At 37.3% G+C, this 18,804-nt stretch overlaps 1 protein-coding gene and 2 pseudogenes across 1 annotated transcript in view; all 3 read left to right on the forward strand.

Moving 5' to 3' along the window:
• The window catches only part of LOC110101397 (DNA-directed RNA polymerase III subunit rpc3), a 32,739-nt gene extending 19,150 nt beyond the window's left edge, over positions 1-13,589 (forward strand). Inside the window, exon 6 of the mRNA XM_020829277.2 lies at positions 13,464-13,589. Coding sequence (XP_020684936.1) covers positions 13,464-13,589 — 126 coding nt within the window. The remainder of the gene's footprint in view (positions 1-13,463) is intronic.
• Positions 1,779-1,896, forward strand: LOC114579962 (annotated as a pseudogene).
• LOC114579966 lies at positions 6,078-6,195 on the forward strand (annotated as a pseudogene).
• Positions 13,590-18,804: the final 5,215 nt, after the last annotated feature.

Here is an 18,804-nt window from a genome sequence, read left to right on the forward strand (position 1 = left end):
AAGGTAGACATGAGAATTTTCCAAAAAATCAAATGTAATATTTTCAAACAATGGTGGTCTAGTGATTGAATATCTTCCGCAAAAATTCGATTAGCTATGGATCGAAAAATTCAAAAGCTTTTAAAAACTTATTTTATGAAACCGCTCTGATACCACTTGAAAGTTCATTAGGTGTTTAGGCCCTCTTGAACTTAGTCCCAGCTAATTAAAAAGAAGGGAATTGGAAAACTTTAAAACCAAAACACAATTCAAATCACCACAATAATAAATGCGGAATTAAAACGCGGAAGTAGTAAAAAGAAAGAACACACCGGATTTATAGTGGTTCGGTCAAACCTCTCGACGTCCACTCCTTGGAGGCACCCCCCAAGTATTGCACTAAACTAGTGTCTCTCCTTTAGCCCCCACAGCTAGCGCGAGAAGCCTTTACAAATACACTTCCACCCCCCCGGTGCGGCGGAGTCGCCGGGTCCTTTGACACCAAAGAGACTCTTCTTTGGTGAACTTACCTCGAGACAAGCCTTGAATCCAATGTACTAAGGTGCGAGTTCGTCGGAGCAACCGTGTGGAACCCCCTCCACACTCCCTTGAGTCCCCCCTCACTGGATCTTCTCCCTCTCTCAAACTCCACCCTTTCCTCTCTCCCATTAAAGCTCTCTCTTCAAGTTTCCCCCACAAGAACGGAGCTACAATGGCTGCCAAAGACACTTACAAAGTGCCTTGCCATAGCTTAAATAGAGGCTCTCAAAACATGCTCGTTAATGCAAGTTGCTGACATTATCGTCCAGGATGATAGGTATATGTCCTGACCGATCAGTACAAAATTAAGCTCATTAGCCCGGGACGATATGGGACGATCAGAAGAAAATTGGTTACATCGTCCTGGCCGATCTTACGATCGTCCTGGCGATTAGTTTAAACCGATTTCAATCATCCTGATCATTGCCCTGTTTTAGACTGGCCGATATAGATCGTCCAGGCCATCATCCTGGCCGATCATGCGATCGTCCCGGACGATGTGATCATATCAATCAACCATTAATGCTTTCCGAAGATACCAGATCAATTAGGCATGATTGAGTTAGATCGTCCTGGACGATAATAATATCGTCCGGGCCGATTTCCTAAACAAAGACTTCCTAAACTGATTATGGCGGTTGATTCTTTCTGAATTTGAATTATCGTCCAGGCCGATCTGTTGACGGCTCCTAATGAGGATGCCCTAATTAGGGTTTCTATTTTTAGACCGATCGGCCAGGCCGATAGACGATCTCCAGGCCGATGTTACCAAAAATAGAAATCCTAAAGGGAACAACATGAAAACTTCTATGTTACATAACAACATGTCCCACACCCAATACAATTGACTCAAGAAAGGAAAAGATTACAAACTGACACAAACCTAGTCTACCCAATCTTGAGCTGGTTCTGAATTGCAGTCTTGATTGTGTGGTCCTGAAATGTTAGTACATAAGTCAATCGTATAGAAAAGAAAATGTTTGCTATCATCAAAATCATGAACCATTGATCCACAACAATGGGAGCCAAGAAGGCAACCAAGGGGTCCCATGTTACAGTCGTATGGGAAGAGCAATAACTTTTCACCAAGGACATTATTTCGGCATTATGAACCCATTCCGGAATGCTTTTTCAGAGATAGGGATAGAACCGATGTGCCGTAAGCACATTAGCTAGACATGCACAACTGAAATGAAGATGCACCAATATCACCTTTCCACAGGAGTCTATATAATCATCAATTGAGACCATATTACTATGGGTACGACCATACTAGTACCAGTGCCTCGGATCCCATCTGAACTCCACAGTTAAGTGTGCTTTGATGAGGGTAGTACTGGCATGGGAAACCTCCTCGAAGTCCTCATGTTGCACCCTTTTTTTAACCATCCACTTCATTTTTTCCATAGCTCTTCATTGTGACCAACAAACCACTATCAGTGTTAACTCGCCGCACCTCGAGCAAAGAAATCTGTAATACGACACTCAAGAAGGTGACCGTCATGTCCCATAGCACGATCGCACTGGAATAGAAATAGCTTTCCACCTATGACTCTATTTTATCATTATGACCCCATTCCCAAAAGTTTTTTCAGAGATGAAAAGAGTGCCGATGTGCCACAGTTGTTAAGAGAGTTGCTATTTGCATGTTTTATATTCTTCCAACTTTTTTAGTTTTGATGATTTCAAATATTATTGTTTTATGTATAGTTATCTCCTAACACTTTTTGAAAACGTTGTTTTTTCTCTTGTGTGTAATAACATTTCATGAAAATCAAACTCCAGACTACAAAGACTTCAAATCAAATTCAGCATGAGATACTTTGTGGATTTAAAACTTGTGTTTTTTCTTTGTAACTGAGTGAATACACACACACACTTAAGGAGATCTTGAGAAATTTGTATTGATCGTACGGGACGAACATAGTTCGTACAAGACGATCAAGTCAGTTATCTCCTCCTAAGAGCAATGGAACGAGCAGGAGTCGAAGGAAATTTTTCTAAGTTCTGATCGTCCAGGACGACGTGTATTCGTCCAAGGATGAAATGTTCTCTGGAAAATTTTTGTTCAAAAACAAAGTGTATTCGTTCCAGGACGAGTTGCTCTCTAGTTTGCTATCGTCCAGGACAAAGTATTTTCGTCCCGGGACGATTTGCTCTCTGTAAAACTTTCGTCCGAACGAACCTTAACTTTGTACCAAGACGAAGTGAACTAACTCTTAAAATTAAGTGTCGTTCTGTAGTTTTTGTGAACCGACCTATGGAATAATCGTTCGTACCGGACGAACCTAGTTCTTACGGGATTATGTGTGCATACGAAGTCATTTTGTACCCATATACATTAGGTTCGTTTCCAACGCACTTAAGTAAAATCGTCCATGATGATCCACGATCGTACGGAACGATCCAATACATATTGACTTAAAAATTAGATGTTTTTGAACGATTTTTTCTATGTCTTTGCTATAAATAGTCCAAACTAAACTGCAACATAATCTTTTTGCCCATTGATCTTCGTGCCTATTGAAAGAAGCGTCAAGGAGAGAGTGTGAGAGAGCATTCAAAAGAAGATTCTTACTACTAGAGCGAGAAGGCTTCACTTGGTGATTAAAGGTAAGAGTCTATACTTTTGATTTGCAATTACTTCATTCTTTTCTTTCTTCCTTCTAGATTTCTTATGATAAGATCTGTCAAGGAGATCCAGTTCTCTGCCGACACTTGGAGAGTGTGAACAGCCGAAGGGTTATCTGCCCACACTAGGAGAGTGTGAACAGCCGAAGGGTTCTCTGCCCACACTAGGAGAGTGTGAACAGCCGAAGGGTTCTCTACTTACACTAGGAGAGTGTGAAAGGAAGGATGGTTCTCTACCAACACTGGGGATAGTGTAAAAGGGCGTCAGTTCTCTGCCGCACCGGGTAGTGGTGGAAAGAGTTTTTGTAAAGGCTTCTCCGCCTTGCTGTGGGTGTAAAAAGAGAGTTACTATTGGTATTAGTGCAATACTCGGAGGGTGCCTCCAGGGAGTGGATGTAGGTCTAGTTTTGACCGAACCACTATAAATTTGGTGTTCTTTATTTTTCCTCTGTTTTTATTTTAACGTTTACTACTTGTGGTTGAAAAATCTATTTCTATAAAACTCACTAAAGTTAGTTTTTATTTCCAAATTTTAAGAGGGTAATTTTTTTTTAATTACCAATCCCCCCCCCCCCCCCCTCTTGGTTAGCCGTGGGACATAAGCTTAGGTTTAACAACCTAATACTTAGTGAACGAGTTTCAACAACAGGTGCATCGAATGGGCATGCACTGATGAATAATGCATTTTTAATCCCCTATAGTCCCCTGGATTAAGGATACACTAATATAACCTTAACACCAGAGTCTATATAATTATAAATTGAGACCATATTACTATTGGTTTGACTATACCAGCACTGGTGCACTAGAGTTGGAGAGAGCCCCGATGTGCCACAACTGCATCGGCAGGGTATACACAGCCGAATAACACATTTTTGATCCCCTACATACCACCGAAATGAGGATGAGCCAATATCACCTAACTACAAGAGCCTATATAACTAAAAATTGAGACTATATTACTATGAATGTGTATGTACCAGCACTAATGCACCCGATCCCCTCAGAACTCCATAATTAAGTGTGCTTAGGCGAGGGTAGTACTAGGATAGGTGACCTCTTGGTAGTCCTCATAGTGCACCCCTTTTTTTTTAACCAGCCATCTATATTTTTCCGTAGCTCTTCACCACAACCTACGAACCAATCTTAGTGTCGGCTCGCTGTGCCTCTAGCAAAGAAATCCATATTGTGGGTCATGTGAAGGAGACCGATTGGTCTCAAGAGGCGCCCGCACGGGAATAGAAATAACTTTCTACACAGGATTCCATTTCAACATTATATCCCCATTCCATAAAGAATTTTTGGAGATGAAGAGAGCACTGATATAGCACAAGTGCATCGGTCGAGCATGCACGGCTGAATAATGCATTTTTGATCCCCTATGGTCCACTGGAATGAGGATGCACAATATCACCTCTCCACTAGAGTTTACATAACTATAATTTGAGATCATATTACTACAGGTTTGACCATACCAGTACTAGTGCATCGGATCCCATATGAAGACACATTTAAGCTTTCTTTGATGAGAGTAGTACTATGATGGGTGACCTCTTGGGAATTCCTCATGTTGCACCCCTTTTTTTAACCAACCATCTCATTTTTTCGACAGCTCTTCACCACGGCCTATGAACCTTTATCAATTTTGACTCGCCACGCCTCGAGCGAAGAAATCCACATCATTGGACCCGTAAAGGAGACTGGCATCACGGGAATAGCTATAACTTTTCACCCATGACTTCATTTCAGTATTATGACCCCATTTCGTGATGCTTTTTTAGAGATGGAGAGTGCACCAATGAGCCATAGGTGCATCGGCTATGCAAACATAGCCAAATAATGCAATTTTGATCTCCTACGATCCACCCAAATGAGGATGCGCCAATATCACCTCTCTATAGGAGTCTATATAACTATAAATTGAGATCATAATACTATAGATGTGACTAAGTAAGGGTAGTACTAGGATTACTGACCTCCATTTTTATTTTTTTTTTATTTTTTATTTTTTTTTTTAGGATTACTGACCTCCTTGAACTCCTCGTGGTGCACCCCTTTTTTAACCAACCATATTTTTTTTTTCACAGTTCTTCACTGCATCCAACGAACCATTATTAATGTTGCCTCACCGTGCTTGGAGAGGAGAAATCCACATTGTGGGACCCGTGAAGGTGATCGACTGGTCCCATGAAGTGGTAGTACGAGAATAGCAATAAGTTTCTTCCCAGAACTTTGTTTAAACATTATGACCCCATTCCAGAAAGCTTTTTTGGAGACGAAGAGAGCGTCAATGTGCCACAGGAGCATTGGTTGGTCATGTGTTGTTGAATAATACATTTTTATCCCTTACAATTCATTGGAATGAGGATGAGCCCTTATCACCTCTCCACTGGAATCTACATAACTAGAATTTGGGACCATATTACTATGGGTTCGAATATAATAGTATCAGTGTGTTGGATCCCATCTGAAGGTGTAGTTAAGCGTGCTTTAGCGAGAGTAATACTAGGATGGGTCACATCCTAGGAACTCCTCATATTGCATCCCTTTTTTTAACCAACCATCTCTTTTTTTTTTTTGTCAACTCTTCGCTATGGCCTATGAACAACTATCAGTGTTGGCTCGTCGCACCTCATGTGAAGAAATCTGTATAGTGGGACCTATATGAAGGCGACTGACGGGTCCCATGACATGGACGCACAGGAATAGCAAGAACTTTTTACCCATACTCCATTTCCATATTATGAACCCATTCCATAAAGTTTTTTTAAGCAATAGAGAGCGTCGATTTCCCACAGATGCATCGGCTAGGCATGCACAACCAAATAACACATTTCCTATCCCCTACGGTCCACTGAAATGAGGATGCTCTAATATGACCTCTCCATAGGAGTCTACATAACTATAAATTGAGACCATATTACTACAGGTCCGACCATACCAGCACCGATGCCTCGGATCTGATTTGAACTCCACAGTTAAGCATGCTTGGTCAAGGGTAGTACTAGGATGGGTAACCTCCTGGAAGTCCTCGTATTGCACCCCTTTTTTTAATCAGCCATCTCATTTTTTTCGCAGCTCTTTGCCACAGCCTAAAAACCACCATTAGTGTTGGTTCGCCATGCCTCGAGCAAAGAAATCTGCATCATGGGACTTATAAAGGTGACTGGAGGGTCCCATTATGCGGCTGCACATAAATAGCAATAACTTTCTCCCCAGGACTCCATTTTAGCATTGTAACCACATTCCATAAAGCTTCTCAAAGATGGGGAGAGCACCGATGTGGCACAAGTGCATCAGCTGGGCATGCGCAGTTGAATAATATATTGTTGATCAACTAAGGTCCACTGGAATTAGGATGCACCAATATTACCACTCCATAGGAGTCTAAATAACTATAAATTAAGACCATATTACTATGAGTGCAAATATACTAGCACTAATGCCTCTTATACCATCTGAACTTTGTAGTTAAGCGTGCTTGGTCGAGATTAGTACTCGGATGGGTGACCTCCAAGAAGTTCTTGTGTTGCACCTTTTTTTTAAACCAGCCATCTCATTTTTTCCATAACTCTTTGATATGGCCTATGAACCAAAACTAGTGTTGGCTTATCGTGCCTTTAGTGAAGAAAACCATATCGTAGGTCCTGTGAAAGTGACTAGCGGGTCCCAATATGATCCCGTACGGGAATAGAAATAGCTTTTTGTCCAGGACTCCATTCCAGCATTATGTCCCCATTCCAAAAAGTTTTTTTAGAGATGAAGAGAGCACCGACTTGGCATAGAGGCATTAATTGGGCATGCGCAGCTAAATAATGAATTTTTTATCCCCTATAGTCCACTAGAATGAAGATGCTTTAATATCACCTCTCCACTAGAGTTTACAAAACTATATTTTGAGACCATATTACTATGGGTTTGACTATACCGGTACTAGTGCATTGATCCCATATGAACATGTAGTTATGCTTGCTTTGCCGAGAGTAGTACTAAGATGGGTGACCTCCTAGGAAGTTTCCATGCTACACCACTTTTTAACCAGACATCTTATTTTTTCAATAGCTCTTCACCACGGCCTACGAACCACTATTCGGGCATGCATAGCAGAATAATGCATCTTTGATCCCCTATGGTCCATTAGTATGAGTATGTGCCAATATCACCTCTCCACTAGAGTTTACATAACTATAATTTGAGACCATATTACTATGGGTTTAACCATACCAGTACTAGTGCACCAGATCCCAAATGAACAAGTAGTTAAGCTTGCTTTGGTGAGAGTAGAACTAGGATGGATGACCTCATGGGAAGTCCTCATGATGCACCACTTTTTTTACTCGTCATCTCATTTTTTTGATAGCTCTTCGCCACGATCTATGAACCATAACCAGTGTTGGCTCGCTGTGCCTCGAGTAAGGAAATCCACATTGTGGGACCTGTGAAAGTGATCGATGGGTCCCATGACCTAGTAGCACATGAATAGTAATAAATTTTCACCCAGGACTTTGTTTCAGCATTATGAACACATTTTGAAAAGCTTTTTCAAAGACAGAGAAAGCACCGATGAGCCACATGTGCATCGGCTGGGCATGCACAGTTGAATATTGCATTTTTGATCCCCTATGGTCCACCAAAATGAGGATGCACCAATATCACCTCTCCATAGGAGTCAAAATAATTATAAATTGAGATCATATTACTACATGTGCAACCACAACACTAGTGCATCGAATCCAATCAAAACTCCAAAGTGAAGCGAGCATGGGCAAGGGTTACACTACGATGGTTGACCTCCTTGAAGTCCTCATATTGCACCTAACTAACCATCTCATTTTTAAATCAACTTTATTACTGCTTGATTCATAAGAAGTTAAGCAATCCAAGGAAAAAAAATACAATTGCAATAGATAACTTCATTAATTTTAAAAGCTTTAAACTTATGATATTTAAAAATACATGCAAGTATAAGAGTTTTTTATTTGTAATGTTGTTGTGAATCAGAGCATAAGTGATCTTCATCTCTATCGAACTCATTTATTTAAGATTCCTCCTAACTATAGTATTATTATCTCCTTAAGACCTCATAACCCTAACATTATATGTTTATGCATAGTATGATTATGTTTTAAAACCTTTAAATATTCTTCTACTCCTTTATCGAAGCTTTAGATCACATTAGACTTTAAGATTATATATGGTATATACAAAAACTAAATTAAGCTTGAAGGAATTAAAAATAGTGTTAAAGCAATTGATAAAATAACACACATGATTTATGCAATATATGGTTCTTAAATAATCATAGATTCAAATTAAAGATTTTAAACATCATAAGCATTTCCATTTCACTAAATAAATAAAAGTAAAATAAAGGATAGAAATGACTCAAAATTAATAGTACAAACACTGTTGCACTTCTCCTTTTAATCCACAATAGTACATGAGTCAGCATAGATATACAGAGGTAATTCCTCACCCCACCCCCCACCCCTTATAGTCTCTAGCACTCACTCACACACATGCGCATACACAACTCTCTAAGTTGCCCACCTTTGCCAACCCCTTTTACATGAACACTAAGGCAACTATTTATAACTTCATAAAATTACTAAACTAGCGCTGTGATGCCTGCTTGATGCCACTGTTGGATCGATGTGCTAGTTCACCACTCATCTCTTTAATTCATCAATTCAACTATTTATCATCAATGTGGGGGGGGGGATTTTTTGTTGTGGTGCTTGATCTGGCACAATGGTGCTCTCTGGGTAGAACCTCAACATAAAGCTCTCTAGTTATTTTTAGAACTATACTATGGAACTGCACTATTGGCACTATGGTGCTGGATTCTATGGCACTGCGATGTAGGTTCAAATTTTATAAATTTTAACATGTTTCTTACACGAAACTGTAAGCCATAAAAATATAATAATCATTATAGATATAATTTGGACTTAACAAGTTTTTAGAATATATTCATTGCACTTCATTTATAACTAATTACAAATAATATACATATTAAAAATATTTTTCCTTCTCCAATCCTCAATTTTAGTTTACTTATAGTTTATATTTTTTGGTCACCTATTTTAACAAAAGAATTTGATATTTACATTTATTTTGCACATAACCCTTTCATGACATTTAAAGTAAATGATTTCATTATATTTAGATCTTCCACAGTGGGAGTTTAAGGAAAATTATTAAGCCAACAGATGGCATAGTTCTAACAATGTGTTTTTGACTTTTGAAGAGAAACCTTTTTTTTTATTTTCTACTAAAAACAAAATAAAAGGCTTCCTCTAAGGTCTGTGGATTGAATAACTCTCCTTTGTTCCTAATATCCATCTTAAGCCCGATGACAAAGTTATTAGTTAGTTTTCATTCATTATTTTTTAGGGAAACCCCACGGAGGGGGACACATGTTAATCAAAAGAAAAAGATTACAATGTCCTTAAAGGAGACATTTAGTTCTTTATTGCTCTCAAGAGCTACAAAAAATGTCCAAAAAATTCCAATGAGCCGATGGTCACCTAAACTAAAAATTACAAAATCACCTAGTAATAATCTAGGGATGCAAGAAGAAAACACTCAAAAAAGAAAGAAAAAAAAAAGAATCAATGAGCACATTCTTTCTGCAAAAAATAGACTTATCCTCCACCAAAAAAACCCCCCCTTTAACTTGCAATAGAAAGAGAAGATAAGATAAAACCAAACATAGCAAACAAAAGAAATAACACAAAGTATAAAAATAAGTGAAATGAAGGTTCCCATAATTTTTAAAAAGGATGTAGAGATACTCCCTTCTGCATTAATAATCAATAACCTAGAAACCCTCAGCCAATAGCTAATACAAATCATGGCCATCCAAAAACAATAAGAAGAAATCTCATTAACAAAGGGAAGCCCAAGAAACCTTACAGGAAAAACTAAACATGTCAAACAACCACAGAAGGCCAAAATAGCATATGGCAACATCATGTAAAGCAGCAAGTAATCTGAAGCATCCACCCTAAAATTATTACAACAAAACAAATCCTGGCAAAACCAACAAAGTAGCGAAAAAACAAGCCCATTGTAAAAGGAGCCAACAAAATAGAAAACAATCCAGCTCCGAGAACAAGAAACATAAACACAACAATCAAGGAATTAGGGGAGGAAGTCCACACAAAAAAATCCTGTCCAAAATAGCTTAGGAAGATAATTCCATAGCAACCATCATGATGAGAACCTTAATGCCACTCAATTCTAAACCCATACTCATTCATGCATAAAAAGATGTAACATACTTGAGTAAAAGGTAGCCATTGCAGATAATAGGCCTTAACAACTAAATTGGTAGTAGAAATACACTTAAAGATCCCATAAAAAAGCTAACATAGATGAGTAGAAAGATAATAACAACCAATATCAACCAGAAAAAAAATCCAACCAAAGGTGCCAACCCAATGCCCAGCCTATAAGCGACCCCCAATAATCTGAAACCCCCCAAAAATGCAATGTGTTGGGCCAACCAAACTAGAACCCCCTAAACTACAATTAACACCGCCAACCCAAAAAATGGCTCCCATGAATATAAGAGAAACAAGTGGGGTTATAAATCAGGGTAATAACAATTCCAATCATTGCTCAGGCCATAAGAAATAAAACACCATATAGGGTAGAATATAATACACTTCTAAAGATAAAATGCAAACACCAAGGAACCAATAAAAAACATAACCATGCTTAGCAAAACAACTAAAACAAATCCAGGGAATGATAGAGCCAAAGGGTGCCTAAATTCTAATATAAGGTAAATCCATTTTATCCAACCTAATCATACATTTCAATATATTAGGTAAATTGGTAATAGTGAAGTCAGCAAGATTATTAAAATTGTAAACAAAATTACTAAACAAATCAGCACACGAGTTACTTTCCCTATAAACATGAGTAATAGTAAAGTTAACCAAAATTAAGAACTGATTAATTTTATGGATAAGGTAGAAAAGATTTAGATTGCAAATGCTATATATTTGCTACATAAGATAATGGATACTGGAAGTGGCATCCACCTCAATCCAAATATTTGTAATACCAAGAGAGATACAAGCTTTAAGACCATTAAAAATAATAGCGAGTTCAACCAACACCATAGAGCACTTCTTCAATGGGGTGGCAAAGGCCAAAACCATGTTACCTTGAACATTCCTAACAATACCACCACACCCATAAGATCTATTCTTCACTTCCCCATCAACATTTAACTTGTAAATATTACGGGGTGGTTTGATCCACTAAACCAATTTAGGTTCCTCTAAAGTACTTCTTTAGTGCAGAGATATACCAAAATTATGAGACACGAAAAAGTAATTCCTAAAATTTTCAGAAGTCAAAAGTTTGATAGTGAAAAGACTACACGCTTTATCTTTAATATTCCTAATAATGTGTTGAGAGTCCATATTACAATTATTGAAAACAAAGTTGTTTCTTGCAAGCCACAAAAACCACAAAATTAATGAAGTAATTACATTTCTAATATGCTATTTAGAGTTAATGAACCAAGAATCAAGCAAATAGTTAATAAAAACATTAGCACTAAACTTATTTTACTTGAAATTATTATCAAAATGAGACCAAATTTTAATTGCAATCGTACCGAAAATAAAGACATGATGTATATTTTTTTATGAAAGCAGCATTAACACATGGAAGTAATAATAAAACCTCTCTTTCTCAAGTTATCATCAATAGGAATATAATTATGCATGATTCTCCAAACAAATATAGAAATAGTCTTAGGAATACTCTTATGTCAAATCATGGAGTAAATTTTATTAACACAAGCTTCTCCTTGAGCTCATACCAAGCATCTTTTAAGGTCAACATACCATTGTATGATAAATCACATAATAATAAGTCCTCAGAATCAGTATTAATAGCCAGATTCAAAATTTTAATAATAATAGTTTCAGGAATGATGTCAACCAGTTTATTATAATCCAACCTGTTATCAGTAATAAAAGCATCTACTTTAGTGGCAATCGTAGAATAAGAATAAATCAAGGACTCAATGGACTGACCATCAAGCCACGAATCTTGCCATAAAAAAGGTTATCTTTACCCAGACCCCATTTGATAAGGGGTTCAGCACTCCGCTTGATATTACACAGCCTTTTCCAAACATTTGAGTCACCATTATTATAATAGCACATAGTAGGATTCTTAGCAGCACAATATTTCTCAATCATGAACTTGACCCATAGAGAAAGTTTGGAACAAAAATTAAATCATAATTTATAATAAAAAGCATAAGATAAATCCCACATATTTTAACAGCCCAAAAGCCTCTTCTTCAAGCAGACCACAACAGTAGTTCCAAGAGGCACAAAAAACTTTAGAATTCACATTAGAACCATGCCAAAAGAATTTATTAATTAATTTCTCAATCATATTACACACACCAAGGGTAGGTTGCAATGTTTGAAAAATATACACAAGTAAAGAGCACAAAACACTTTTAATAAGAGTAAGTCTACCTCCAAAGCTAAGGAAATTAGAATCCCACGAATAAAGCTTATTGTGTGCATTAGAAATAAGATCATTAAAAAGAAAAGTCTTTTTCTTGCTCTTAGAAAGAGGAACCCCTTTTTTCAATTATTATTAGTATAATTAGTCCTAGAAATTAGGTTGTTAAAGATATTTATATATTCAATTAAAGGGATTATACCTTGCCTTAGAGTTAACAACTGCCCATGTACTTTCATATCATGATGTTTAGGGTAATATTTGGTTCATAATATCTCCTTCATTTTAATCCAAGTAAGAGTGATCCTTCCTAGTCACTATTCTTTGGCTAAACAATTAGTTTAATAGATCTTGGCATGTCCAATTAATTCCATTCTAGCAAAAAAAGAACTCTTTTTCTAAGGTTGGATTGTTTTCTTTTAGGTTGTTATTTTCCTTAGATTATGTAAGAATCATCACCTTCTAATGGTGTACTATGATTTTGAGTAAGGCATGGGATATAATTACTATTATTTTTTAAATAATTTAGTATATTTTTTGTTTCATTCTTTAGTCCATTTATCTAAGTTTTAGTATCCTGAAATAATTCTTTGGTCTTAATATCAATTTCATGAATCCTAAGATCGAATGAGTCAACCATCCTAGTCATATTTTCAATCTAATATTGATAAATAGGGGTGTCGATTCGGGTCAATGGGTTAGGTTCGGGTCGAACCCGACTTGACCCGACCATAAACGGGTTGACCCTAACCCGACCTATTTTTAAAAACGGGTCAGGTTTATCAACCTGAACCCGACCTGTGCAGGTTACCGGGTTGCACGACCTGACCCACGAACATCTACGGAACGCTGGAGCTAAGCACGACGGAGGCCCGGTCCGGCCAGAGGCTGCAGATGCAGGAAACCTGGACGGCTGGACGCAGGAATCCTGAACTCCGGAATGCCTAGATGCATGGACGGCTGGACACGGGACTCCTGGACACCGGATGGCTGGATGGGTGGAAGCGGACTCCGGAAGCGGGACGCCGGGACGCTGGGATGCCGGACGCCTAGACGCCTAGACGTGGTAGCGGGAAGAGCCGAGCCACCGACGTGGGACCCCTAGACATAGACGCGACCAGCGACCTGAGATGCGGATTTGAAGACGACGGACGCGACCTAACACCATGACATAGATGCGACATCATGAATGCTACTTGAAGAGCAATACGGACAATAGTATAAGTGTAGATTTTTTTTTTTTTTTAAGTTTAAAGAAGTTCCAAGTGAGGAGAGGGCGGGGGCGTATAAAGACCTCTTACATTCCAAGCTCTCCTAAGGCTATTTAAACATTTTTAACAAAGTGCTTTAAAATTTAAACACATTAAATTTTATACACAAGTATTGTTATACATGGAATTTTGAATGCAAGAAAAAAATAGTGCCTCAATATTTAAGCCTAAGCCATTAGAAAAAATAATGCCTATATATTATTATTAAAAAAAAAGATTTATAAAATTTTAAAGAACGTCTAGTGTTTAAGAAAGAGAACGTCTGGGGTTTTAGAGAGAGAGAATTTGTTTCATATTTCAATTTTGTCGCATTTAAGTGGGTTTTCCATTGGCAGAGGAGGGTCGTCGATCAACGTCAGTCAGAGGTTCCATGGATATTCGTCAGCCATCATTTGGAGGTTCATTATTTCCTGCTCAATCATTTTTCAAATCTTCATCACCTGCTTTCGGTGATGGTTCCATGGGTATCGAATCTAAATCTTCTGTCAATGATGCTCGGAAAATTTCAATAATGGTAAACCTTTTATTATCAATGAAGGAGGATTGTTGGCTGCTAAGAAGGTTATTCCAGGTATCCACAAAGGGAAGAATGTGGTGGCGAATGTTTTTTTTTTTTTTTTTAATTCCAAAATAAAATTATTTTATCATAAAGTTGAACTGTGATTTATTTTCAACTCTAGAGATTCTTATTCATTTGGCCTGACGAATATGGCGAATGACAGAGTTAATTCTAGTCCTTCTGGTGGGGTTGGTGTGCCTGATTCGACTGACTGTAATACATAGGTTATAGCCTGTTTTGATGTATCGGTTTCTAATAATTCAGTGAGAGGTTCTAGTAGTGGTGGTCTTTGTGTTGTGGGTGTTTATTCATCTAATAAGCTTCATGCTGGAAATTTTTGTGCTATTCAGTTGGTAGGAGATATGGTGATGGTTCAGAATTGTGAATATGGAGATTTGGGCTTGTGCAAGAATGGTGTTGATATTTCTAGAGTGGCAAACTTGAAAGAATCGTCAGGTAATGTTTTGCTAATAGCATGGAGCAAGAATTCTAATAGAATAATTTTTTATGTAGATTATGAGGATTGTTTGATAGAGGATGTTGCAGCAGTAAAGTTGCATGTGCAGAATGAATCGGATAATACCAAAAAAGCTTCAAAAAGTATTGGTGGAAAAGGTCTTTAGTGAAAATGTTCCTTTTTATGTGATTAGCTTGGAACTACGAAGGCCATGGAATATGTTTGGAAAATTTAACCTTTGCTTGGTATGGGATTGATATTATGTGCCCTCAATGATGCAGAATCCTTGGATTTGGTTCTTTCTAATGGTCCATGGTATGTTAATGGTCATATCATTATAATTGATAAGTGGTCCCCAACTTTTTCTCCTAATTCTCTTAAGGGGTTATATGCTATGATTTGGATTAGGATGCCTAATCTCCCATTAGAATGCTGGGATGAAATAAATGTTCGTAGGATTGCATCCAAAGTTGATAAGCCTTATTAATCAATGAGAAAATGTTTTAATAGGGAAGGAGAGAGTTTGCAAGAATTTATGTTTGTATCAAGTTGGATGACATGCTTCCCCTAGGAGTTTGGGTTCAAGGGAACTCAGATAGATTCTATAAGAATATTGAATATGAAAGGATCTCTTATTTCTATTTTAATTGTGGTAAAATTGGCCACTATAAAAATAGATTTATAGATACCAAAATGGGTGCTCCTCATGTCGGTCCTAAGCCTTATAAGAACTATGATAATGTTGTAATCCCGACGATTGAAAACTCTTTTAAAGTTATTGGTGGGAATGCGGGTGATGTAACTCAAATGAATGAAGATGGATATGGTCCTTGGATCCATGTCAACCACAAAAAGAGGAAAATTAATAATCCCGGTTCTAGGAGTATTGGGTTCCATGGGGGGAAGGTTGTTGTGCTGAAGTGTCCTACTTTTAAGGATCCAATTCATGTTGATAAGCTAAATTGGGTGTAGAGGTTGTGGAAGGAGGCTCCTCAGAGTTGGTTCATGGAGGATTAATTTCCAAGAATGCTCCAGTTGAAGGTGAAATAATTTAGGTTGTTTATGAGCAAGGTAATGCTCCGGTTTCTGGGATGGGATCGGATTATTTTTTTGGTCCTCTATTCCTTCCGACCCATGGTAACAAGTTTACAATTTAAATGGACTTGGTGAGGAAGGAGAGATAGAACCCTCGAGGGGTGATGGTGAGCCATCTAGTCTTAGCATATTTGTTGGTGTTAGAGATTGTGGAGCTAGCTCACCATATGGTCAAGTTAAAAATTTCAAGGAAGAGTGGGGTTGCAAGGAAGGGGGTTCTTCTACTATGAGGAAGAAACTTGGTAAGGAACTTAGAGGAACGGGTCCTATTAAGTTGGCTCCTATAAGTAGGAAATTGGATGGAGATTTGAAAGATAAAATGTGGAACTCATTCCCTTTTTTTCATTAATGTCATCTATTGCTTTTGGAATTGTATAGGAGATAGGAAGAGGCAAGCTTCTCTATATCTTAAGGAATTTGTTAATGATTAAGATTTTTTTTGGGTTTGTTGAAAACTAAGTTGACTTCTATTAATAGAAGGTAAGTCAATTCTCTAATTGGCGTTGATTAGGATTTTTATCAAGTGTTGTCAGATGGGTTGTCTGGTGGAATTCTTGTACTCTAGAAGACCAAGGTTGCCTCATTTTCAATATTGGAATCTTCTCACAAATTTGTTATAGGTGAGTTAGATGTTTTGAATAAGAGTGTTTAGAGAATTTCTGTAGTGTGTGGAAGCAAGCAGATTGTCAAAAAAAGGGAACTTTGGGGGAAGTTGGAAACTTTTTCTTCCAAGGATTTGCCAATGGTAGTGGGAGAAGACTTTAATTGTTTATTGTTTAAGAAAGACAAATAGGGGGGGGGGGGAGAGAGAGAGAGAGAGAGATTCATCTTTTTCCAAGGCTCCAAAGAGTTGAAGTCCTTTTTGATTAATAATGACTTTCACGAGGTAGGTTGTATTGGCCCCAAATTCACTTTGTGCAACAATAAGGTGGGTGGTCCTCAAATTTTGAAAAGATTATATAGATGTTTCTTGAATTCATTCTTCCAATTATTTAGTGGTTTGAAATCTTGCTAGAGTTGTTTTTAATCATTGTTTGATTATTTTAAATCTTATGAATCAATGTTTTTTATCTAATAGGATTATTAGTTTTGAAGATGTTTGGGCTTCTTATCTAGCATCAGCTACGATGGTGAGGAATGCTTAGAGTAAGAAGGCGGGTGAGAGCTTCAAAGGAGGAATTCTAATTAGAACTTTAAAGTTGAAAAGAACAGTGAAAGCATTATGGTATTGGAGGAAATCCAAGCATAAGAAGTATGTTCAGCTAAAAGAAGATCTAAGGAAGGGTATCCTGGAGTTGTAAATAAAGGAATCCAAAGATGGATGGCTATTTGAGGAGGATAGTTGGGCGCTAAAGGTAAAAGTGAGTGAGCTGAATTCTACATCGTCTTGATTGAACACTTGGTGGAGGCAATGTGCAAAGGTAAAGTGGATGGCTGAGGGTGACACCAATTCCAACTTTTTCCATTAATTTGCTAGTGCTAGGAGGAATTCTAATTAGAACTTTAATATCAAATGTGATAATGGAAAGATTGTTGAGGACCAACCTCAGATTGTTGATGTTTTTTTTTTCTTTTCTTTGACGGGAAATGGAAGGAAAGGGATTGTGTTTTGGATGTTTGGCCTTCCCCGTCGAGCTATCTTGATGAAGATGATAGATGTTTATTGAATAGGGAATTATCTTATGAGGAAATTAAGGGAGTTGTGAATAAAATGGGTGATAACATATCTCCTTAAAATGATGGCATTTCATATTCCTTTATTAAAGATTATTGGGGTATTATTAAAGAAAATTTTGGGAATGCTATAAACAAGTTTTTCTATTCTAGGGAAATGAATTCTAGATGGAAGGAAACTTTAATTGTGCTTATTCCAAAGGCGAGTAATCCTACGGCTCCATATAATTATAGGCCTATCTGCCTTTGTAGGTCTATTTATAAGGTGGACACCAAGATTCTTTTGAATAGATTGAAATCAGTTATTCATAAACTAATATCAATGGAGCAAGTGGCATTTCTAAAGGGCAGGTCACTATCAGATCATGTATTGGTAGCTTAGAAAGTATTCTTTAAGTTCAGGTTTTCAAAATCTTATAAAGGGTTAGTTTCTTTTAAAATTGATATGGAGCAAGTTTATGATTCTAAGAGTTGGGATACCTTGAGGAATGTTTTAGGTTACTTTAGATTTCTTCCTAGGTTCTCCAGTTGGCATATGGAATGTGTTAAAGACCCAAAATTCTTGTTTGTGATTAATGGTAGTTTATCCAAGTTGATTTATGCAAGGAGTGGGTTTCGTCAAAGCTGTCCTCTTTCACCTTTACTTTTTTATTCTTTGGGCATATTTAAATTTTGAAACTATGTACTCATTATTAGGCTTTTGGTTCGGCTCTTGTAATTGGGCATTCTTTAATCTTTTTCGTAACCTTTGATTTTCTCTCTTTTAATTAGATTTTTAGCTTCATTATCTTCATCAATATGATATGCTACATCGCTAAAACCAAGGTTTTTTTTTTTTTTTTTTGCAGTAAAGAATATCTTCACATTTTCTTCTAAAAAAATTTACTAACAGGATGAACTAAAATTTCCTAAAGGAACTCTTTACTCACATGTATTTTAATACCTCTTCTATTTCATATGTCATTTCTAGCTAACATAAGATGTTTTCAATGTTGATTATTTTTCTCAATGTGAATGAAATAACCTTTCCTCCTATGCCCAAAATGCTCTTATTGCCTTTTGGTTTAATGAAGAAATTTAACTTGTTAATG

Source organism: Dendrobium catenatum, unplaced genomic scaffold (genome assembly GCF_001605985.2).
Source record: "Dendrobium catenatum unplaced genomic scaffold, ASM160598v2 fragScaff_scaffold_716, whole genome shotgun sequence".
NCBI classification, from domain to species: domain Eukaryota; kingdom Viridiplantae; phylum Streptophyta; class Magnoliopsida; order Asparagales; family Orchidaceae; genus Dendrobium; species Dendrobium catenatum.